Raw genomic sequence first — 23,848 nt, 5'->3', positions numbered from 1 at the left:
TTAATGAATGTTCACACTAAAGTTCTTTCTCTTGGCTAAATAATAATGCAATCTTTTGGTGGTTTCAAATTAAGCAGAGGCAAAAATATTTGTTTAAGCAGATCAAAATTTATATGAGACAGCATCTACTACGTGGGCCAACTAGAATGGATCAAATGGGAAATACCTGTATTTTGCTGCTTGCTAAGAATAAAAAGGCTAGGGGCTAACAACAGTAACTGATTCATTGGCTTTCCCATACTTACTCGAATAAGTTTTGCAACATGTGTCTTTCCACTGCCAGGCAATCCTCTCATTATAACAACAATCTGAAACACAGTGAAAAAACTATTAGAAGATTTTTTTTTTACAATGAAATCTTACAGTTAACAATGACCTATCATTCTCCAGGAACAGACCACATGATGTATATCATGAAGCCAACCTTAATAAATTTGAAAGGATAGGAATAATACAAAGTGTGCCTCTGACCATAATGAAATAAAATTAGAAATTAATAGAAAAAATTTGGGAAATTCACAGTATTCAGAAATTAAACACCATACTCCTAAATAACCAATGGGTCAAGGAAGAAATCAAAAGAAAAATCAGAAAATACTTTGAAATATAAAAAAATGAAGACACAACATATCAAAATTTATGGGCTGCAGCTAAAGTAGTGCTTATAAGGAAATTATAGTTATAAATGTCTAATTTAAGGAAATTATAGTTGTAAAATTATAAAGATCTCAAAACAATAACCTTCAACCTTACGATAGAAAAAGATGAACAAAATATACCAAATATTAGAAGAGAAGTTAATAAAATAGAGAACAGAAAAATAAAATCAATGGAACCAAAAGCTGGTTCATTGAAAAGATGAACAAAATTGACAAACCTTTAGCTAGACTAAGAAAAAAAAAGGGAGAAGACTCAAATTATTAGAATCATAAATGAAAGAGAGGACATGACTACCAACCTTACAGAAACGAAGCCTTATAAAGGAATACTATGAACAAATGTATGCCAACAATTAGATAACTTAGATGAAATGGACAAATCCCTAGAAAGATACAGACGACTGAAACTGACTCAAGAAGAAATAGACAATTTGAATGGACCCATGACAAGTGAAGAGATTGAATTAGTAATCAAAAAATAAAAATAAAAGCCCAGGCTCAGATGGCTATATCACAGAACTCTAACAAATATTTAAAGAAGAATTAATACCAACTCTTCACAAACTCTTCCAAAAAACAGAAGAGGAAGGAATAATTCCCAACTCATTTTAGGAAGCCAGCATTTCAAATCAAGCAGATACCCCAATACCAAAACCAGACAAAGATATCACAAGAAAACTATAGATCTCTCTTACGACTATGAATGCAAAAATCCTCAACAAAATATTAACAAACTGAATTCAGCAACATATAAAAAGAATTACACACCATGACCAAATAGATTTCAACCAGGGATTTAAATTAACATCTGAAAAGCAATTACTGTAATACATCATATCAACAGAATAAAAAACAAAAATCATATACAACAAATAAAATCACATACAATAAAAAACAAAAATCTCATTCAACAACAACAAAAAACATTCAATAAAGTACAACATCCTTTCATGATAAAAACATTCAACAAAGTAGGAATGGAAGGCAACCTTCTCAACCTGATAAAGGGCATCTATTGAAAACCCACAGCTAACATCATACTTAACGGTGAAAAACAAAGTTTTCTTTCTAAGATCAGGAATAAAACAAGGATGTCCATTCTCACAATACCTATTTAACACTGTACTGGTGATTCTATCCAGGACAAATAGGCAAGAAAAAGAAACAAAAGGCATTCAGATTGAAAAGGAAGAAGTAAAACCACCTCTATCTGCAGACGACATGATCTTGTACACAGAAAATCCTAAGGAATCCACTAAAAATCTATTAGAACTAATAGATGAGTTCAACAATGTTGCAGGATATAAGATCAATATGCAAAAATCAACTGAGTTTCTATTCAATTGGACAATCCAAAAATGGAACTAAGCGAATTATATCAATAACATTAAATGTGAATGAATTAAATAATCCAGTTAAAAGGCAGAAATTGTCAGACTGCATAAAAAACTTGATCCAACGTATGTTGTCTATAGGAGACATACTTTAGATTCAAAGACACAAACAGATCAAGAGTAAAAGGATGGAAAAAGATTTATCACGCAAACAGAAACCACAGAAAAGCTAGAGTAGCTATACTAATAATAGATGAAATAGACTTTAAAACGAGTTATACACATATATGGAGTCAAAATATCTGATGGAAATCTCCATTACCAGTTTACTGAAATGGAATCTAATTATTCTGCAGCATAAGTTTAACAATTTATACATCTGGAGGTCAGTAGGAAAATAAGCCTAAGCTAATCAAGTGTCCTAATTCTCCCTCTTTTTGTTTCACATAAGACCAAATCTACTTTTACTCTCTCAAAAATGCAATTAATTGAGCTCTTATAAATTATTCTCTAAAGTTTCAACATCTTCTTTTCCAAGCAATTAAGCTCTAACCTTCTTAGATTCTATAGGGTAGGAAATTTATGAAGTTATATGATGATTTGGAGATGGTAAGATGCTTTGAATCTGTATGTCACAGAAAAGTAGAGAAATTCTGTTCAAGATATTAAAAAGATCTCTTATCAGCTTCTGATGTGCAAGAAAACTAATCAACTATATAGGACTCACTCTCTCAGGTCTACTCTCTCTGCCAGGTGGTTTCAAAATATCATCCACATTCTTAGATTCAGGCTTCTTCTCAACCCGTGGAGCTGGAGGTGGCTGGTGGCTTAGTGAAGGAGCTGGCAGGGGCATTCGCTCCTCTGGGTAAGTTCTTCTTTCTCCTAGGATTCCAGTAGTTGAACAAAATTACTATTTGTATAATAATAATTTAAAATTTTAACTCTCTTCATTCATCCTAAGGTAACATAATTCATAATGATTTGGGGTCCACTTTTAACCTTAATTAGAGAAAGTGTAAGTAACATAAATCTATTGAAATCAAGAAAATGAAAAGATTTAGGTATGATCTCAGGCAAACAGAAATGTTTTGAAAAATACTAAATTCATCCTTGTTTGTATTAAATTTAGGAAAAAGTTAAGCAACAGGACACAGAAAAATAACATATACTTTGCTGGATAGCCCCAAGTATGACTTATAGTCTATAACTTCTGCTTTACAGTTTTAAGAACAAGAGTCACCAGCTTAGGAAAGCTTATTCTTATAAATAAGTTATGAGTTTCTAGTGTAATTTATAGTAGTGAAAAAAACTAAAAGCAACTTAAATATCCAACAATAAGTCTGTATTTTATCCACTCAATAAAATATTGCAGAGCATTAATAGGTTTAGATATGGAAAAACGTATATGGTACAATATCAATGGGAATAAGAATGATAAAGAAACTGTATTTATACTTTGATTGCAACTTCATTAATAGGTATGTGAAGAGGGAATGAAAGGAAATATACAAAATTTATAATAGCTATTTGGTGGGTGGTGGGATTATAAGTGATTTTGTCTTTATTTTCCAAAATTTCTTCAATAATATAAAAAAGCAATTTGTTTTATTTCATTAGTTATATTGCTATTTTTGATAATGCTGCCATCTCTGAGAAATCTGAGTGCATTTTACTCTGAAAGTTTAAATCCATAGCTAATAGCTACAATAGAAAACATTTCCTGTTATTTACATTCTCAACACTCTCACAGTTAATAAAGCATTGCTCTACCTCCAAACATGGATGGTCCTTCATAGGCTGGTCGGTCAGACTTTCGGTCATAGGATGGCCTATCAAACCCCCCTCTTCTGGATGAAGAATGGTCTTTTTTGTCTCGATACGACTGAGTCCTAGAAGGTGTTAACAGGAAATGGTTTGGTAAATAAAAAATAATTGGAGGTCTCTATCTTATAATACAACACCATTTTACACCTAATTTTCCCTGAGTAGTTACTTATAATCAATATTTGTATTTTTATTTTGCTTTTCCATTTAGATCTGCCTTGCATACACACATATAAAGAGCTCACAAATTGCAAAAACAAATTGTCTACTAATTAAGTAATGGCTGCACCTTTATTGACAATTCTATTTCCTTTCCTTTCTGGCTATCTCCTTCTCCCATTTAATTCTCTGGAATTCAAGCTGGCAAAACTCAAGTACTGTTTCCTGAAAATTGGTCCAGAGCTGCTCTTCCCTCTCCAAATTATACACGAGAATATGAAGTCTGACAATTAAGTTCGCGAACTCATCCTAGAAAAAGTGCTCCATACTTCATTGCTGAATATCACTACGGTCACCTTCGAAGTACTCCCCTGGGGAAGCTATGCACTGATGCCAGCACTTCGTCCACCTTTCAAAGCAATTTTGGAACTCTTTTTCTGGAATGATCATCAGAGCTGTCATTGTATTACCCTTGATGTCCTGAATGTCATCAAAATGTCTTCCTTTCAATATTTCCTTTATCTTCAGGTAAAGAAATAAGTCATTGGGGGCCAGATCAGATGAGTAGGGAGCGTGTTCCAATACAGTTATTTGTTTACTGGCTAAAAACTCTCTCATAGACAGTGCCATGTGAGCTGGTGCATTGTCGTGATGCAAGAGCCATGAACTGTTGATGAAACGTTTAGGTTGTCTAACTTTTTCACGCAGCCTTTTCAGTGCTTCCAAATAGTAAACATGGTTAACTGTCCAGTTGGTACAAATTCATAATGAATAATCCCTCTGATATCAAAAAAGGTTAGCAACATGGTTTTGACTCTTGACTTGGACTGACGGAAATTTTTTGGTTGTGGAAAATTGGCTGACTTCCATTGTGCACTTTGATACTTTGTTTTAGGGTCATATTGGTACACCCATGTGATACACCCAGTGATATCAAGGCCCAAACACTGTCTTGCCTCTCCAAAAGGTCTTGGCAAACTTTGACTCTCTTTTGCTTTTGTTCAGTAGTGAGCTCCTTCTGGACCATTTTTACACACACCTTTCTCATGCCAAAATTTTTAGTTAAGATTTTCCTGTTTCCCTATCGATGTTTACTTGGTCTGCTATGCTTCTCACAATCAGCCGACAATTTTGACACGCAATTCGACGAATTTTTGCAATGTTTTCGTCAGTTCTACTTGTTACTGGCAGCCCTGACCTCTCTTCATCAGTGACGCGTTCTCTCCCCTCAAAAAAAAGTTTAATCCATTTGTACACCGCCGTTTTCTTCATGGCATTATCCCCATAAACTTGGACTAACATGCCCCCGATTTTACTTCCACACTTGCGAAGTTTAACAAGACATTTAATGTTTGTTTGTTGCTCTAATTCAAGCTCAGACATTCTCCCGATGGCACACAAAAACATGCAACAACAATAATGAATGCCACTCAGCAAGACACCGCCACACATTGACACGAACACAGCTGTGAGACACTGTTATACCAAGGCTATGAAACCTTACCGAGCTGTCTGTACAATGCTGCCAACGTAAGTGCATGGTGGCAAGTTCGCGAACTTCATTGTCACACCTCATATGTCATTTAGTTAATTTTCTTTAGATACACTGACTTTTGCTGAACTGAAGTGTATGGTGATTTGCACACCTGGCAAAGGTATTTTTCAGAGCATACCTATCATCTCGAGGTCGGCGTTCTCTGTCAAATCGATCCCGGTCATAGTCAATGACACCACGATCCCGGTCTCGGTCTCTATGTGTCTCCCGATCCCGTTTGAAATCTCGATGATCTGCCATGACATTACTTTGACGATCAAAATAAGGTTCACGGTCTCTATCTCTGTCATAACGATCGCGTTGGCCTGCATGCTCTACAAAAACAATTAGTACAAAGTAAGAACTACATTCCTTTTTCTGAAATAAAAGCAAAAAAGTACAAATCTAACTTTAGAACTAATACAAATTGTTGCCCTAATTTCAATTTATGAATCTTTTAACTATATTAAAAGGAGGCCCAGATAATCTTACCAAAGGGAAAATCATATGATAATTTAGCCTTAAAAGGTTTAAAAATACTGATCTCTCTGGGACTCCTACCTGTCTCAAAAGTTGATCTTTCAGGTAGTGGATCTGGGCGCAGAGTTATTCTTTCTCCATAGGGTATCTGTTCAACTTTATTAGTGGCTATGTCTAGTAAACAAAATCAGGGATAAAGCACTGTAAGGGTGAAGCTACAGAAAGGCAAAGCTGAAGCTAACAATTCCTTTAGAATCCCAAACACAAACATGCCACCGTTCCTTACCTCGGCCATGGCCATAATCAACAGTCTGCTGCACTGGTGGTGGCTTTGACATTGGTGGCATACCCATAGGCATTGGGCCAGGAGGGGGAATGGAAGGGTGAACAGGTGGGGGTGGTAACACTGGAGCAGATGGCATTGTTGCAGTGTCTGATTTAAATTCTGAATTCAGTCCTTGTTCATCATTTGTATCCCAGAGGCCATAGAAAGAGTCTTCATCCCAGCGCTCCTGTTCCACACCTGAAGTTTGTGGCTTTATCACTGGAGGAGGTGGGGGTGGAGGAGGAGGAGGAGGTGGGGGTGGTATTGGGATAGGCGGCCTGGTTACAGGAACAGATGATCTTGCTGGTGGAGCAGAGGGTCTCACAATTGAACCTGGTGGTTTACCCATAGGAGGGGGTGGTCTATAGGACCCTGGAGGCTGGAGAACAGAGTAAACAGCTTAGTGGATGAGGATACCACCATGTTTTTGTACATAAATGAAAATGAGTATCTGGTTCTCAATCCATAAAAGAAATGGACTCATTCAAAATTCAAAACTTCTTGTGCTTTAGGAAGAAAATACAGTTGGCCCTTGAGCAACACAGGTGTGAACTGTGTGGGTCCACTTAGATGTGAATTTTTTTCCAATAAATACTTGTACTGTTTTTGATCCACAGTTGGGAGTCCACAGATGTGTGTGTGTGTGTGTGTGTGTGTGTGTGTGTGTTGGGGGGGGAGTACAGGGAAGTGACCATATACACTGATCTATATTATTTTACACAGGGGACTTGAGTATCTGCTGAGTTTGGTATCCACAGGGGACCCTGGAACCAATCACCCCTAAACCCCCATAGAAACTGAGGGATAACTTAAGTTTTGGGGAGTTAAAAGTTACGTGCAGATTTTCAACTGCGTGAGGGAGTGGTGTCCCTAACCCTCATATTTTTCAAGGGTCAACTGCATATGCAAATCACATATCTGATAAAGGATTTGTACTCAGAATATAAAAACTTAATAAGACAAATAATTTAAAAAATGGGAAAAGATGTGAATAGATATTTCTCCAAAGAAGATATATAAATGGCCTATAAGCACATGAAAAGATGTTCAACATCATTAATCATTAGGGAAATGCAAATTTAATCCACGACGAGATACCATTTCATACCTAGTAGAATGGCTATAATTAATAACAGATAATAACACGATAGCAAAGATGTAGAGAAACAACAGCCCTCTTACGTAAATTGCTAACGGAACTGTAATATGGTACAGCCACTTTGGAAAATGGTTTCTCAAAAAGTTAAACATAAGTATACCATAAACTGAGAAATTCCATTCCTAGGTTTTATCCAAGAAAAACATGTCCATCCAAAGACTTGCACACAAATATTCATAGCAGCATTATTCAATAACCCAAATGTCCCATAAACTGGTGAATGGATAAACACGACGTGGTAGATCTATACAACAGATTATTACTCGGCAATAAAAAGAAATGAAGCACTGATTCATGCTACAACATGGATGAACTTTGAAAACATTAACTAAGTGAAAGAAGCAAGACACCAAAGACCACATATTTTATGATTCCATGTAAGTGAAATGCCCACAAAGGTACATCTATAGAGACTGAAAGTGGATTAGCTGCTGCCTGAGACTTGGGGTAGGAAGGAAGATTAACTGCAAATTGGCACAAGGGATTTTACTGGAGTGATGAAAATGTTCTAAAACTAGATTATGGTGATGGTTATAGAACTCAGTAAATTTACTAAAAATCATTGAATTACATACTTAACACGGGCAAATTATACGTATGTAAATTGTACCTCAATTAATGGTTAAAAAAAGATTTTTAAAAAATTGCCCTCAACACTATTGCCCCCTCCCCAAAGTACCACCCTCTTTCTTCTTCTTCCAGAATAATGAGGATACTAGCACTTAAGATACAAATGTCCCCGGCCCACCCTAAACCTACTGAATTTTTGTGGGTGAGGTTCTGACATTAGTTTAAAAGAAAAACAAAACCAAACCCTCCATGAGTAATTCTGACGTTTACCACTTAGTTAAGAATCCCTGCTATAAACTATCTTCCCACTCTGGTGACCTATCTCCTCCAGAAAATAGTGAATTTCCAGTGAGAGAAACAAACCCTAGCTAGCTTCCTCACTTCTATTCAGTTGTCTGGTTGACAATAGCGGTTTGTGGTAAGGCTGGTACCAACATACAAAATGAGCACCAGGAAACAATAAAACAAAGAAACCAAGTGGGACATTTAGTAATCTCTCCAAGGAGTGCTACTGTTGTGTGCAATGTTTAAATTCTTTTCCCAAAGCCATCACCGAATGTCAACAGAAATGTATATTAAGGAGATAGGGGAAACTCTTGGCAAATAAGTCCTATCTATCTACTCAGTACTGAAACCCAACTGTCAAAATTTACTTTAATTTTTGCAAGTCTGATTCAAATACTCATTACCCAGTTCTCTGAGTTCATTGTTTCTGGTTTGTTTGTTCTTTATTAACAGCTATTTTGGACCTTGGAAAGCGAACATACAGATAACAAGTATTTTACGCATATATCAGTTGTGCTTTAAAAACAAACTTTTTGATTAACAGAATGGATTTGGCTAATATGTAAAAAACACTATTTAACTAGAAGCCAATACAAGCTAGAGTTAAAGACAAATGGCTATTACCTAAAGGTTAGGTAATAACACTTTAAACTGTTAAGAAAACACATAGAACAAAGCTATTGCGTCTGGAGTACAGCTATCCAGACATGTTTTAAATATCTTAAGAACTCTTAGGACTATGTCTACAAATAAAGCAGAAGTGTTTTCTTCATACTACACAGTGAAAGCAACAGATACATTTTAAAAAACAAAACATAATACCCTACAGTACTTATATGAGAAAGGATTAACTATATTACATTAAGGATAATATAAAATTGGTAAGAAAAACCTTAAGAGCCAAACAGATAAATTGGTAAAGAACCAAAATAGAATTTTTACAAGAAATATAATGAACAAATAAGGAAAAACATTCATGTTCACTAATTATCAAAAATCCATATTAAAGTATTTTATTGAAACTATTAAGTTTACCAAAAATACTAAATAGCTGATGCTTGCAAGGCTATAATATAAATGTTACACAACTATTTGAGAGAGCCATTGGCTATATTACAGGAATCATTAAAAATGTCCTTATTCTTCAACTGAAGCATTCCACTTTGGGAATTTAAAATTACTTTTAGGAAGTTACCTAAAATAAGAACCTGATACAAAGACATTCATTAAAGTTGTATTATTTAAAAAAGTGAAAGATTAGAAATAAATGTCCAATAGAAATTTAATAAATTATGCATCAAAAGTAATAAAGCATGTAGCAACATGGAAAAATGTTTATGATTGTTAAGTGAATAAAACAAAAATGTGGATCTATAATCTAGAGTTTCTATAATTTGCTAAGAGATACAAAGATAAAAGACATAGTTCCTACTCTTATGAGCTTTAGAGTTTAGAAGGACAAACAATCAAAATACAGTATGACCATGGCTATGACAGAGGCCTGTACAAGATGTTACAGGGGTACACGTAAGGACAATTGTCTTACACAAGAGGAAGAGAAGATACAGAGTTGAGTTCTAAAAGATGAACAAGAATGAACTAGTTGGAAGAGGAACTAGGAAGAGAAAGAAAAGAAACTCTGCGTTTAGAGAACCACATGCATGTGCACAGGCATGGAGAGCCTGGTACACTCACAGAATTATCAGAAGCTCCCTATGGAGGAAAGTGGAGTGTAGAGAGTGGAGTAGCAATTAATGGTGAGCAGATCAGGCCAACTCAGGGAGAACATAAAGGCCATGCGAAAGAATCAAGATTTTATCCTGAAAGCAATGGGGAAATATTGAAAAAAATTTAAAGCCAGGGTGCGACATATAGAAATTTGTTTTAAAATGTCCATTGTGGCCAGAAGTCACATCAGTGCTGCCTGAAGTGGAATATGGGGGTATGAGAGAACTTTTTAGGGTGCTGGAAATTTTTTCATCTTTTGGTATACATTTGACAAAACTCAAACTGTAGGCTTAAAATGGGTGGGCTTAAAATGAGTCTGTTATTGTATATAAAATTATACCTCAAAATTTGATTAAAAAATGAAATATTTACTTTGGCAGCAGAATGGAGAATGGATCAGAGGGGAATGTGATGGAGAGTGATGCATTAGGATGGTCCTGCAACAATCTAGGCAAGAACTGATGAAGGCTCGAACTGAGGTTGTGGGGAAGTGGAGAACAGACTACTTGAACAATGTTAAAAAGACAGTGAAAGCAATCAACAGAATGGCTGAACATGGAAGGGTAGAACAGAGGACAGATGTAGGCTTTCAGGTTTTAAGTTTGGGTGACTAGGGACGGTGAGAACAAGCGCGATAGAGGATGATAATGAGCTCCATTTCAAATGTGACAGGAGACACGCCCACAGAGAGAAACGCTGTAGGCAGATGGGATGCAGACACGGGTCAGGAGATTCGATCTAGGAGTCAACATCATGGTGGTTGGTGATGTCAACAATTGTATGAGTGCCATGTGTTAGACCAGGACGAAAGGGAACAATGAGAAATGAAAAGAGTTAATTTGATAAAATGATTCATGTGGTTTTTTTCCCTCTTATTGCGTTGATATAGTTATTTGCATGATAACATTTTTAAAGCCCATCATTGGCAAAGGTAAAACAACAACAAAACGAAAGCAAAACAAATGGAGAACTTAAACAAGAAGTTTTTAACATAAACACCCCCTTTTACTGCCTGAACTGGGGCATGTTTGATCTCTTCCCTAGTTGAAGGACTAGTAGTAGTTTGAAGAGATGGGGAGACTATAAGGGAGCCTCTGCACTGCCCAGATGGAAACAAAAAAGTACTAGAAGAATTCTACAATTTTGTGAACGTGAAGCCATACAGATCAGGTGTGCTTGGTGTACTTATCAAAACCTGGAGGAAAAAGCATTGTCACACTTTTGACCATATGTATAAGATTTTCAAAAGTCAATTACCATTAGCTTTTTACTTTTCCAAAATTTACCTTTTTTTATGGAGGTAATTTATACTCATTGTAATATAAAAATATCAAAGAACAGACAAACATACAAAGTAGGAACCATTTCACTTTCTGAGCACACATTTTTCCATACCGGATACATTCCAGGTCTTGAAGATGTATTTTGCAATCTCGAATCTGGGGGCGGTAGGTGGTCAGGCATCTGTGGCTCAGACCCAAAATCTTTCATCTTTTGAAGCTGTTCTTTCTGTTCTCTGCAAACAAATAAAATTGCCATTGTACATAAGGCATGTCTACTCCATTCCTAGATGACTACAATTAATACAGTAGAACAAAAAAGAAACCTAAAAATCTTGTTCTAAAACCCTCTACAGTGCTCATAGAATACCTCCAGACAAATCTGAGGATACTTCCAGGGAAACCATTCTTAGCTTCAACCAATTAAGATATACAGGTAACTCTCTCTTGCCTTTATGTAGCTAACTGACCTGTCATCTAAGACCTATAAAAAAATTATAAATTATTGAAGATCATCAAGGACAGATTTTATAACCTGCCTCATTAGTCTATTCTAATATCTCATCTACTTGTCATGTTTTTCTTTCATCCAACCAAAAACTCTTGCAATATTTTTTGTTCCATACTTGTTAGACCTGGTTGCAAAATGGGGGCCAATGGGCCAAATATGGACTAGAAGGGTTTTTTCATTTTGGCTCTCACATCAGTTTTCAAAATCTGAATCAGTTGCCATTATTTAAAAAGCAAAATACTTCATATAGAAATACTTTAAAGAGATGTGGCAACACTGGGCCTGCATTCCCACATGCCAGCTGTCAGGTGAGTGAAGTAGTGGCTGTTCACTTTAGGTGAACCTGTTTGCCACAGCCCTCATTCAGCAGTTATACTGGCCCACTTTCACTCATTTCTGGTACCTGTCTGCTTCTCATGGGCATTTTAGTTCATGGCCCTGGTTGTATACGGTGAGAACAATTGCCAGTCTATGCCATTAAAGACAACATTTCATATTCCTAAAGAGTAATTCTGTAACTTTGCTTCAAGTTTTTCTTTAAATCTCGGGTCAAATTCCTTTTCCTTTTCCTTATAATGCCCACCTTAAACACATGTAACATCTACTACATCTTCTTTAGACCTTTTATGATTTTCTCCCTACATTTTGTAAAGTGTAGTGATCCAAATGGACACAAAATAAGGGTCAAGAAGTACATAAAAATATTATTTTCTCCCTTGTGTAAATCATGAATTTATACCAACACAACACGCTTACTTGTATTCAACTATGACCACTCTTATCCATCACTTCATATATTTTGTTTAACTAAGTTTATATTGCCTAGAAAGAGCTTAAAAAAAAGGATGAGGAGGAAGCACCTTTTATCCAGCATTTCTATGCAAAGTGATAATAGATGGAAAGGAAATTTTAAATAGAAGAAAAGAAATCTTGGCAGCTTAGCAACACCAATCAGTTCGGTGTTCTCTAATAACAAAATAGACTTTTAGAGTTGGACAGACTAGGTTCGAATTCTGGATTTGCCACTTATTAGCCAAGTGGACTTAACATCTTTGAGCCCTGGTGTCACTTGTGAAGTGGGGACACTATAATGCTATTTATCTTTACAGGCCTTTGAGATATAAGGATTTGAGAGAGGAGGATTGAGATAATAGATGCTAAATTATTAGCACACAGGAGTGTTAAATTAAAGGTATCTATAACTTAAATGTGAATTGTATAGCAGCTAAATGTTCTAGGGCATGTTTTCCACACCTTCTGCATTAATAATCTGAAAAAGTCAAACTGCATAGAGCGTATCTCCCACAGACCACAGAAATCTGCTTTGCTGCCTGAGGCACCTGATCTTTCACCTTTTCCTACAAGTATTTTTCTTCATCATACCTTTCTAGTAGTAAAGCTTTCACTATAATTTCAATTGGTATAATCCACAAACATAGACCAGAATTGAATAATGAAAGAAACACAATACATTGGAATATATAAAAACTTAACCATTCATTATTTTCTCAAAACATTGCTAATCCCTAAGAAATTGCTCAAAAAGCTTGCAATCTGCCAATGACTCCTGAATTCTTACCTCAGGATATAGTTGGTTTAAGGTAAAACAAATTAATTCACACAAAGCCTTAGTACAGTTCCTGGCACTTAGTAAGCATGCAATAAACGTTAGCTTTTGTTTTTATTGCTACTACATGGGAAGCATTATGTAGACACCTATCCATAGTAAGTTGATTGTAAATCAGGAAATCCAAATTCTATTCTCCATCTCACAAAGAAAATACCTGATTATGTAGAAACAAGTAACATCCTCAAGTAGAGATACATGCTTCTAGTTACAATGAAAGATAAAACATCTCCAAAAGAAAGTTATCAATGGTTAGACAAATCTGAAGATGCTTCCAGGTGAATCATTCTTAGTTTCAATAGAGAAAAATATAAGTCCTTATGGCACTTTCCAAAGTTATATCAAAGATTAGTGAACATGAAGTCTATCAGATCTAATACCAAAGAACGAACTGCCTCCTGGGGAATAAAAGGATGTTACATATGAGATCTGAAATCCAGAGGACTAAATTTGAGAGTTGAAGTTTGACAATTCAAACATGCACAGGCATGGCATGTTGGCAACACATCTATAAAGGCCAAGAATGGCTACCAAATTTTCACATTTCAGAACATAAGTTTATAATTAACAACAGTTCCTAAATATCCATCCTAACCCTGAAACAGCACTGAATGATCAGAAATACAAATTAAAATTATGTGATAAGAATTTGAAGTAAAATTATTCCATTCAAATATATCACATCACTTTAAAAAGAGCAGTCTGAATGTGGTTTTGACTAAAAAAAAAATGATCTTAAGTAGTCAACTTACCGAAGCATTTTCAGTTCTTGTGCAGCTTTCAAAATGATTTCGTGCTGCCTCTGACTGAGAACCATTACCCCTCCAAGGCCTTGGTCAGAGTCTAAATTTGCATCCGACCCCATCATTTCAGAAGAATGATGTGAGGAGGGCATATGTTCCGCAATGGGGGAATGTCTATCCACATCAGATGGGTACCATCTGTCTGACAACCGTTCTCTTTCCCAGTCCATTCTGTCAGGAATATAATCTCGCTTTTCCCGCCATGTATCTCCTCTTTCTGGATACTCTCGGATCCTCAACTCACCCCTATCACGGAAATCTCGATCAAACCCATGGTCTCGATTTCTTTCTTCTCTCCATCTATCATCCCGATATCTATCCAAAGGTGGAAGAGGTGGGAGGGGTGGTAAAGGTGGAAGAGATGGAATATCCCGTTCACGGAACTGTGATTCTTGTTCATCCAGTTGTCTCCCATAATCTCTGTCCCACTCATTATCCAAATTTCTATCATACACATCCATGGGTCTTCCAATCCGCTCCACATCCCTGTCCAAGTCCCTGTCCATTTCCCTGTTGTAGTCCTCATCCATATCCTGATCTCTCTCCCAATCATCCCACCAAGGGCCTCGTCTATCTCCATCATGAGCTCGAGATGGTGGCGCTGAGAACCTGTCCTCTCTATTATATGGATCTAGTGTATCATCCTGATAGTCACACTCTCTCCAGTATCTCTCTCTATCCCAATCATCAAGTCTTTCTCGTTCCATTGGAGCATTTCTACCATCTAATGGGAACTTTTCATGCCCTCTCTCTTCTCCATGGTTCCATGGAGCCCTAGGAGGTTCATCTCGGTGATATGGATACATCTTTTCCCCACCATCTCCTGGTTCTGGTCTAAATGGACCTCTGTCATGACCAAAATCTGGTCTTCCCAGTCCCCGTTCCCGACTGCCAGGCCCTCGAGGTGGTCCCCTCTCCCTGCTCCCAGCTCTTCGGGGTGGTATCCTCTCCCTACTCCCAACCCTCCGAGATGGACCCCTTTCTCGGCTACCAGTTCTACCCCTGTCTGGGCTGCCCTGCAGACCACCTGGCACTTTCTCCCGACTGCTTCCTGGCCTCACCAACCCTCTATCCCGACTACCTTCTCCTCTGCTCATCTTCTCTCGACTATCTTCTCTTCTACCCATCATTTTATCACGAAAGTCTTCTTGCTTGACCAACCCTGGGCCACGGCTGAATGGCTGGCCTCGACCTCTATTTACTAGTCCTTTATCTCGTGTGTCTTCCATTCTACTTTGCCCAGGACCTCTGTAAGATGAGCTGCTGCCTCGACTGCCTTCTAACCTATTATCTCTATTCTCTAGCCGAGGCAGCCCTTTATCTTGGTTGTTACCCGAATGGGGCAGACCAATACCTAAAAGTTTAAAATCATTATCTGCAATTAATGATGATGATGTTGTTACTATTGCTCCTCCCTCTATCCCCCCCGTTTTTGATGGAAAAGTAGTTTGAGTAGGTACAGGTTTATTTGCAAGGGATACAGGCTGAGTAACAGCGTGGGCTTTGTCCATTTGAGTCTCCACACTTTGAGAATTCTGGTCCCAATGAGAAGGCTCTATGGGCCCTTCCGAGACTTCGCTCTTAGGTGGCTCTTGCTGAGAGTCGCTTAGATTCTCATCTGACTGAGCCGCCTTGGCTTCCTTTATATCTGCACCAATGGATAATACAGCTGATTGCATTTTAAAATTCTTCTGCTGGTTACTATTGGTGTCTGCTAATGGTTCTTTGTTTCCTGAAAGAGGTTCTGCTTGTGACTTAGGTTGCTGCTGATGTTGCTGTCCCAAAGCTGGTTTGGGGCCTTTCCACTGTGGTCCACTCTGCCGAGGACTTAGGGATGTATTGGGGGTAATATAAAACTGAGATGCTGGCCCCCGGGGAATCATTCCCCATTTGCTTTTAGTGCCCTCTGCTGGGTGACCTTCATATCTGGGTCTTGGCCCATCGGGGCGATTTCCTTCAAAACGAGGCCCTTTGGGTCTCGGTCCTTCACACCTTGAACCTAAATCCTCAAATCTTCGAGGACCATCAAATCTACAAGTAAAACAAAAGATATTACTCAAGACAGTAAAGCAGAAAAAAAAAATTCTCCATGTAAGAATATTTAAGGCAATTTTGCCTTAGAATCTGTTTACAACAATGACTCTTTTAGTCATTAAACAAATCCTGAGGTATCTATATCTTAGAACCAGTATGTTAAGGTGGCAGTACTCTGAAGGTCTTAGGACAGGCTTTGGAAATCATATCAGTTTTATCTAATTCACTTTTGACACATCTCCTGCAGCAGTCACTGATATACTGAATTGTTAAAAAACAATGATAGACATTGTGCCTTGGTAGATGGAAAAGTCCACGCATTTTAATGGGGCAAAAAATAAATTCCATAGCTAACTCTGAGAGTATTTTTAGAATTAAAATTTAACTAAAAACTCATCAATTAACAAGCTAATACAGGATGATTATAAATTTGTTAGATGTAGCATTATCATCTTAGCTAATTGACAAAAGTTTAAAAAACCAGCAGCCAGCCATATCTTAAGCGTGTGCCCTGACATTTTAAAGTCTGGACAGAGATGTTTTTGCTATGGACCCATTCACTCATTCAATAAATATTTAGCGCATATCCCGTCAGGTACTACACTACACCTAAGGGATATACAAATAAAATGGAATCTGCGACCCCAAAGGGTATACAGTCGAGGAGAAAGAGAATCTAAGTGTAAAATGAGCCATAAAGTGCAATGACTAAAGTCTGCCTGACTGCATTAAGGGTAACAGAAGAAAGAATGGTCAATTCTACCAGGGTGACGGGGTGCTATTCCATAAAGGCTTTATACAACAGAAGATGCTTAAATTTTGAAAGGCAAATTGTCTCAGATCAGACTAATGGTGTGCTTGTTGGAGGTGAGGGGAGTGGGTAGCAAGGGCATCTCAGGCTCAGGAGGCATTACGAGGAAAGGCAGAGAAACACATACCAGCATAGCATGTTTAGAAGTGCAAAGTGAGGCATGGCTGAAGCAAAGAGGAGATGGAATTGGGGAAAACTGAGGAAGGAGCAGGAGTAGAAAATCAACACACTGAGACAAGGTAGAGGAAGGCCAGAGTCAATGTCCAAAAGAGCATGTGCCTATGTGGCAGACACTACTGGTGCTCCCCCAATATGGTCCCCTTCCTGCAGTGATGGAGCCTCTCCGCTTGAGCTGGGCAAGGCTAGCCAGACTACAGACTCTCCCCCAAACTGTCTTGCAGCAAGAACTTGTAGTCAAGTTCTGGCCAGTGGGTTGAGGGTGTAAATGATTTACACATCCTTCTGGGTTGTACCCTTAACGGGAAGGGCACATCCTCCTCTTCACCAAATCCTTTTTCATGCTGGCTCCGACAAGGTGGTGAAGTTATCCTGGACCATGTAGATGAGGCAACGTATTAAGAGATGGTGAAGAAACAAATCAGAAGGAACCTGGATTCCTGACACTGCAAAGCCATCACGTAAGTCCTCAGAGAGAATACACTTCTAACTTGTTAAAGCCATGTGACTTTAGATTTCTGTTACAACAGATGCATTAACTCAGCTGAGGAAGGAAGGAACTGGGAATTACCTTATAGCACTTGGAGCCACTAAAATGGCCTGATTTTTAAAGATTGCTTTAGCAGAAAAGTAGCAAATGAATAGGTGGGAAAAGCTTATTGTAGATTGTTTCTACATTTGGGTAAGTGAAAGTGAAGCCTGTCCTAAGGCAGTGACTGACATACGGATGTAGAGGGAATAAAAGAGAGATGTGAAGGAAGCTAAAACAGATAGGATTTTCTAACAGGTGAGATCTCAATAATGGGAAGGGAAGCATTTCCAAGGTTTCTGGCTTAGGTGACTGAGCAGACGGTGATGTCTTTCACGCCTTTAATGAGAAGTAGAAGGGTTTTTCTCTCATTTATTTGGAAAATCAATGAATAGTAATTCCATTTCAGCAAAATTTTTACTTCCTACCCTGTGCCATTGGACTTTGCTGGTCTAGAAGTCTTAGTTTCAAAGGGAGGAATGCTTCCATCGGGGACACAACAATGATTCCATTAAACTCAAACTGAGACTGCCACCTGGCCACTTTGGGTACTGAGTCATCAGGCAAAGAAGGAAGTTACTGAACTGGCTGGGGGTGACTGGTCAGGACCATGCAACGAGGACAAGCAGGAGGAATGGAGACGGAATGGAGGAGATCCTCTAGGACACCTCTTACACTTCCTGGGATTCAAGTCAATGGAAAACTACAATTGCGCAATTCAGGCAGGAATGTGAATAGCCCAGACCTTTCAAGAATGAAGGACTGGATCACCCACCAGGCAGAGAACCAGGACCAGCTGAGGTACTTGCTGAGAGCAAAGGAATATGGAATGGGTAGTGAGAGAAGGTAGTTATAAATACCGACTATGATTACATGACCGATTGCAGAAATACGGACTGAGACAGTTAGGACTATTTCTTCCCTAATTTGATATCACATGCTTAAATATATACAAATATATTAATCAAAATTTGTTGGCTGATTTTTCTTCTCATCCAACATAAGATGTATTAATAATAGTTAACTTTATATCTCAGAATGTGTTACAGAGTATCAAAGAGAGAATGTGAACCAGCTAGAAGAATGAAGATATCCCCAAAGACAAAAAAGGGATTTTTATATCCTTTTCTGGGAAAAGGGTTAGAATGTTTTTGGTTGTCTAGGGATGTTTCATGTTAGTTACAAAAATCTCCCTTGTGATCCACCCTAATCAGAAACATATAAGAAAGGGAACTCTGGGAAACATACTTCAGCCTAGGCAAGCTGACACTTTATAAGAGTCATCACAAGTAATTTAAACATACATAAACCCACTAAAAACAGAGAAAGGAGGCCAACAGCAGATGAGAATTTTGTTTTAAAATTTTGAAAGACAAACAAAAGTGGTAACATTTGGGGCAGGAAGAAGCTGCAGTTCTAAGTGCTGATCTGGAAGGTGATACAATGAGGAAGGTGATACAATCAATACTGGCTGGCCTGCCCACAGAAACCCAGAGAGGGTTAGGGTTCTTAGATACCAGGGATGCTGGGCAAGGACAAGAGTAAGACTTGGGGCTAAAAATGTGTAAATTAAAATCTATATTCAGAACCATCAACCAGACTTTCCCTAGGCTGAATGTCTCTAAATTCTTGAATTGGAGGGTCCCCTAGCCGTAGCCGTTTTCTGCCCTATCACCTAAAGCAAAGCTTAAAGCTCCCAATCAGCTTGTCAGTGTCTGCCAATCTTAAATATAAATGGATAACCAAGCACCACTGAGCATTTGAACAATGTTTCCAAAATGAAAGAGACCAAAGCTAAACAGGACACAAATCTGGAGAAAACAGATAACGTAAAACAAAGAAAGAAAAAAGAAAAACCCACAAATTAGTATTTTCAGAGCGTCTCAAGATATTATACCTACACATGAAGAACAATTTGCTATATATATGTATATATACACACATGTACATATACATATACATAAAAGATCAGAACCAGAACTGCAAAAAATTTACTTCTCAAAATAAAAAATGCAATAAAATGATTTAAAAGTATTTCAGAAAGTACAACAGAATAAGAGAGAAAAGAGATAAATACAATCAAATCCAGCAGGTCCAAAATGCCACTACTGAGGAGTTCCAGAAAGAGAAGAACAGAAAACGAGAAAAAAAATAAAGAAGAAATAGCACAAAGAAATTTCCCAGAGTTAAGAGACTCTAATCTCAAACAGAAAGAGCCCAGATCACTCAGTATCCAGTACAATAAAACTAAACCATCAAAAAAAGAAACAAAAACCACTGTGAAATTTCAGAATACCAGGAATAAAAAATGGTTTTCGGCAGTAGGGAAAAGTCATCTAAAAAGGAAAAGAATCAGAACAGCACAACGGCTGCATTAGGTGACAGAAAAAAATAGAACAATGACCTAAAACCTTGAGGAATACTTATGTTCAACTTCAAATTCTCTATCCAAATTATTAACCAATTGTGAGGTTAAAATAAAGACATCTGCGAACATGCAAGGACTCAGAAAATTTCCTTGCAATTTGAGCATGCACTCTGGGAAAAATAGAAACGAAACCACAAACAGGAAGCCATAAGGTTCAATAAATAGTGTATCCAAGTCCAGGAAGACAATCAAGGGAAATGTGGGAGCCACAGCCGTATGGCCATCTTGAGAGCAACCAACCAGCCAACCAGTTCAGGAAAAGCAAGAGGATGAATACATTTGGGCAAGAGATCTCAGGAGAAAAAGAGATGGTGCTTTTGGGACTGGGTTTGAAGGGTTATTTTAAAGATTTGGCAAGAAGAAAGACAACTGGAAATTCTGAAAAAAGTTATTACACTAAAGAAAATGTGATGACTGCTTATCTCTACAGCGAACAACATTGTTTACTGATTTATAAAAATATAGTGATGAAAATATATTGGGCAGATGGGATTACAGAGTAGTGTAAGAACTAAACCTTTACCAGAACAGGAAGTAAATATATAGCATCTAAAAAGTACAAGTCAAGAAAGTAGCAGCATATTCTTTAGTGATAGGAAGGTAACTACCAAAAGAAATAGCTAAAGAATTAAAAGACAGTATCATTAGGAAACACATTTAGGGTGGCCTGGGGCAGTGGATGGCTGTTTTTCCTTTTTTTTGTTTTTAAACTATCTGTATGTAGCACTTTGATAAAAACGTAAAATTTCTTTTAAGGACACAGAGAGAATTAGCCCCAATTTGGAAAAGCCCTAACCAGGAGAAAGGCTTCCACAAGAAGTAAGATGAGGATGAGAAGCTAAAAAAGCAAGGGAGAGGAGTGAGTTTTACTGGGACCGAAAGCTTTGATTTTTCTCTGTAGGCAGGAATCTAAATTAAAGCTATAAAGCGAAATAAAATGTTTGCTGAGACAGAGAAAGTAGCACTAAGGTAGATGGTCCATGCTAAACAGGGCTTGACACAGCCATTGTTGAGCGAAGGGAAAAGGAGGGGACCAGACTTGTCAAAGGACCCACGGTGCTCAATGCTAAAGATGGAGACCACACATTTACAAAGAGCAAAACGTATGCTGTTTCAGAGCTTGTGAGGATGGTTTGGCTCCTTTTCTTGAAGTTACATGTATTAATTCAAAGTGCCTGTAATAACATCTTAGATCATGAAAACTCTGTATTCAATTCAGCATCATCAGTGGGAAGACCATCCTCCACAATGTGCAAGTCAGCGAAGAGACCTTGTCAACACGTTGTCCAGTATTATCATCCAATTCTGAATATGAATGGACTGCTTTCCTAACTAAATTATGAATGCCTTGAGAATTTCAGCCATAACTGAGATGTTTTGGCATAAGCAACACTTGCTTACTGAACACCTACTAATGGTAGGTACCGTGTGTGTCAGGGCTGGAAATAAACTGTTACCTAACCTCAGGGAGTTCACAGTCCATGGAAGAGTGAGACAAATAAATCAACAAGCAGAACAAAATGTAATAAATATGGGAATGTTGGTCTTGTTCACCGAGGTATCCCCAATGTCCGCCTCATTAAAGGATCTCAAAATAATAGTTATTGAAGTGCCACCCCATGACAGAAAAAATAAGAATTAGTAAAGCAAAAACTGGCAGGCAAGGGATTCCAGACAAAGAGAAGAGCATGGTAAAGGCCAGAGGAAAGCACAGAGGAAGCAGGAGCACTACAATGTGTATAAGCAAGAAGGAAGATGACAGGGCAGAAAAGTTCTGCAAGCCTCACGCCTGCACATGTGACGTGCAGTTCCCATGAAAGGGGTAGGGTGCTTTGCTTTCAGATTAAACTGCTAACCAACAGCCAAGGGTCATCATTTTATTTTTATTTTTGGGATAAAAATGTTAAACCAACTGAAATATACCTTCAACACTACACATAAATGGCAATTATCAATACTGCACTTTCAAATTTTCAAAGTTCAAGGATGTTATGAAATCTTAAGACTATCAAAACCTTTGATTTATAAAAAGCAAAGAGTTTTTAGGTCTTAGGAATAAATACATTAAGAGATACTCATGTTAAAAATATGTACAAATTTAAGCCATCAATACAATGAAATACTATGACATTTTTAACATACAAAAAAAGCATGTATTTGAAATAAACAGTATATATTCACCAAATACCATCATATAAAAAGACATGCATTGCACACTGGTCAGATGAAAGAAAAATAAATACTTGGTGTTTAAATATTTAGAACATTTTTGTACAGTATTTCATAAACCCATAAAAACTCTAAAACTAGGTATGAAACCATTAGAACTGAGTATAAAAACCTCAACATTGGCATAAAAATACTCCAAATTGAGTATAAAAACTTAAGAAATATGCAGAAATACAAATACCCTTAAACAAGGTATTATCTGATTATCATCATATCTACATAAACATACTCAAATCAGCAGACCATGGAAATTACAAAACACTAAATTCTGGAATCAAATTCCTCCCCTTTTAGTTTTCATGTGAAATAATGCCTACTTTCTAATATGTATAACCAAAATCCTAAAATCCAAATTCCCAAAGAGAAGTAAACACTACAAACAGGAACAACCATGACAAATGGAAGCATAAAGAAAAACCATAGTGTTCACAGTCCCTTGCTAATCCTAGTAAGACAGCTACAGAAGGGAAGAGGGTCACAATTCCAATCCTAAAACCAATCAAAAAGTAAATGGGATCGATCAGAAGCCCTGATATTATAAAGATGTCAATTCTTCCTCAAAATGGTCAGTAGATTCGATGCAATGTTCATCGAAATTCCAGCAGGTTTTTGAAAACTGACGAGCTGATTCTAAGCATCACATGGGAAATACAAAGAACCAAGAATAGTCAAGACAATCTAGATCTGGGGTTAAACTACGGCCCATGGTCCAAATCCAGTTAAAAATGACTTTTTTACACTTTTAAAAGTTAAACAAGAAGTAGAAAAGGAAGAAAGAAAAACATTTGACGGAGACCAAACATGGCCTGCAAAACCTAAAAATATATACCATAGTGTCCTTCACAGGAAAAGTCCTCCAACCTTTGATCTAGAAACAGAATTAGAGGGCTAACAGAAGAGAAATTAAGATTGAGTATAAAGCTACAATAATTAAAGAAGTGTAACGTCGATGCAAAGGTACAAATAAACCAAAGGAATAGAGTCCAGAAACAAATCCACAAATATAGTTACTTGACTTATGATGGAGGAGACACTGCAAAGTAGTAAAGAAAGGATGACTTTTTAAATAAAACGGTACTGGGGTCAACTGGATAGCCGTATATGGAAAATAATGAACCATGACCTCTACCTCATACCATACATTAACAACAACAACAAATCAATTCTATACGGATTATTGATTTAAAAATAACAAAACAATTAGAGATAGAAGATAAAATAGGATAATGTATTTATGACTTTGGAGTAAACAAAGACTTCTTAAACAGGACACAAAAGAGGAATAAAGGAAAAGATCAATAAATTGGACTACTAAATTAAAATCAAGAACTTGCATTAATCAAAAGATACCATTACCTAGCC

General features: G+C 37.3%; 1 protein-coding gene across 2 annotated transcripts in view; it reads right to left on the bottom strand.

Annotated features, from left to right (window-relative positions):
* Nucleotides 1–23,848, bottom strand: part of YLPM1 (YLP motif containing 1) — a 59,172-nt gene that overhangs the window by 15,637 nt on the left and 19,687 nt on the right. Inside the window, exons 5-12 of one of the 2 annotated variants that reach the window (XM_081050453.1) lie at nt 14,228–16,309; nt 11,453–11,573; nt 6,277–6,694; nt 6,072–6,164; nt 5,650–5,845; nt 3,764–3,882; nt 2,721–2,875; nt 246–308 (exon numbers count right to left, since the gene is read on the bottom strand). In XM_081050453.1, the coding sequence (XP_080906579.1) occupies nt 246–308; nt 2,721–2,875; nt 3,764–3,882; nt 5,650–5,845; nt 6,072–6,164; nt 6,277–6,694; nt 11,453–11,573; nt 14,228–16,309 (3,247 nt within the window). The remainder of the gene's footprint in view (nt 1–245; nt 309–2,720; nt 2,876–3,763; nt 3,883–5,649; nt 5,846–6,071; nt 6,165–6,276; nt 6,695–11,452; nt 11,574–14,227; nt 16,310–23,848) is intronic. The other variant, XM_081050454.1, reaches the window with a different exon arrangement.

Source organism: Rhinolophus hipposideros (assembly GCF_964194185.1).
Source record: "Rhinolophus hipposideros genome assembly, chromosome: 5".
Classification (NCBI taxonomy): domain Eukaryota; kingdom Metazoa; phylum Chordata; class Mammalia; order Chiroptera; family Rhinolophidae; genus Rhinolophus; species Rhinolophus hipposideros.
This window is presented reverse-complemented; position numbering and strand designations above follow the sequence as displayed.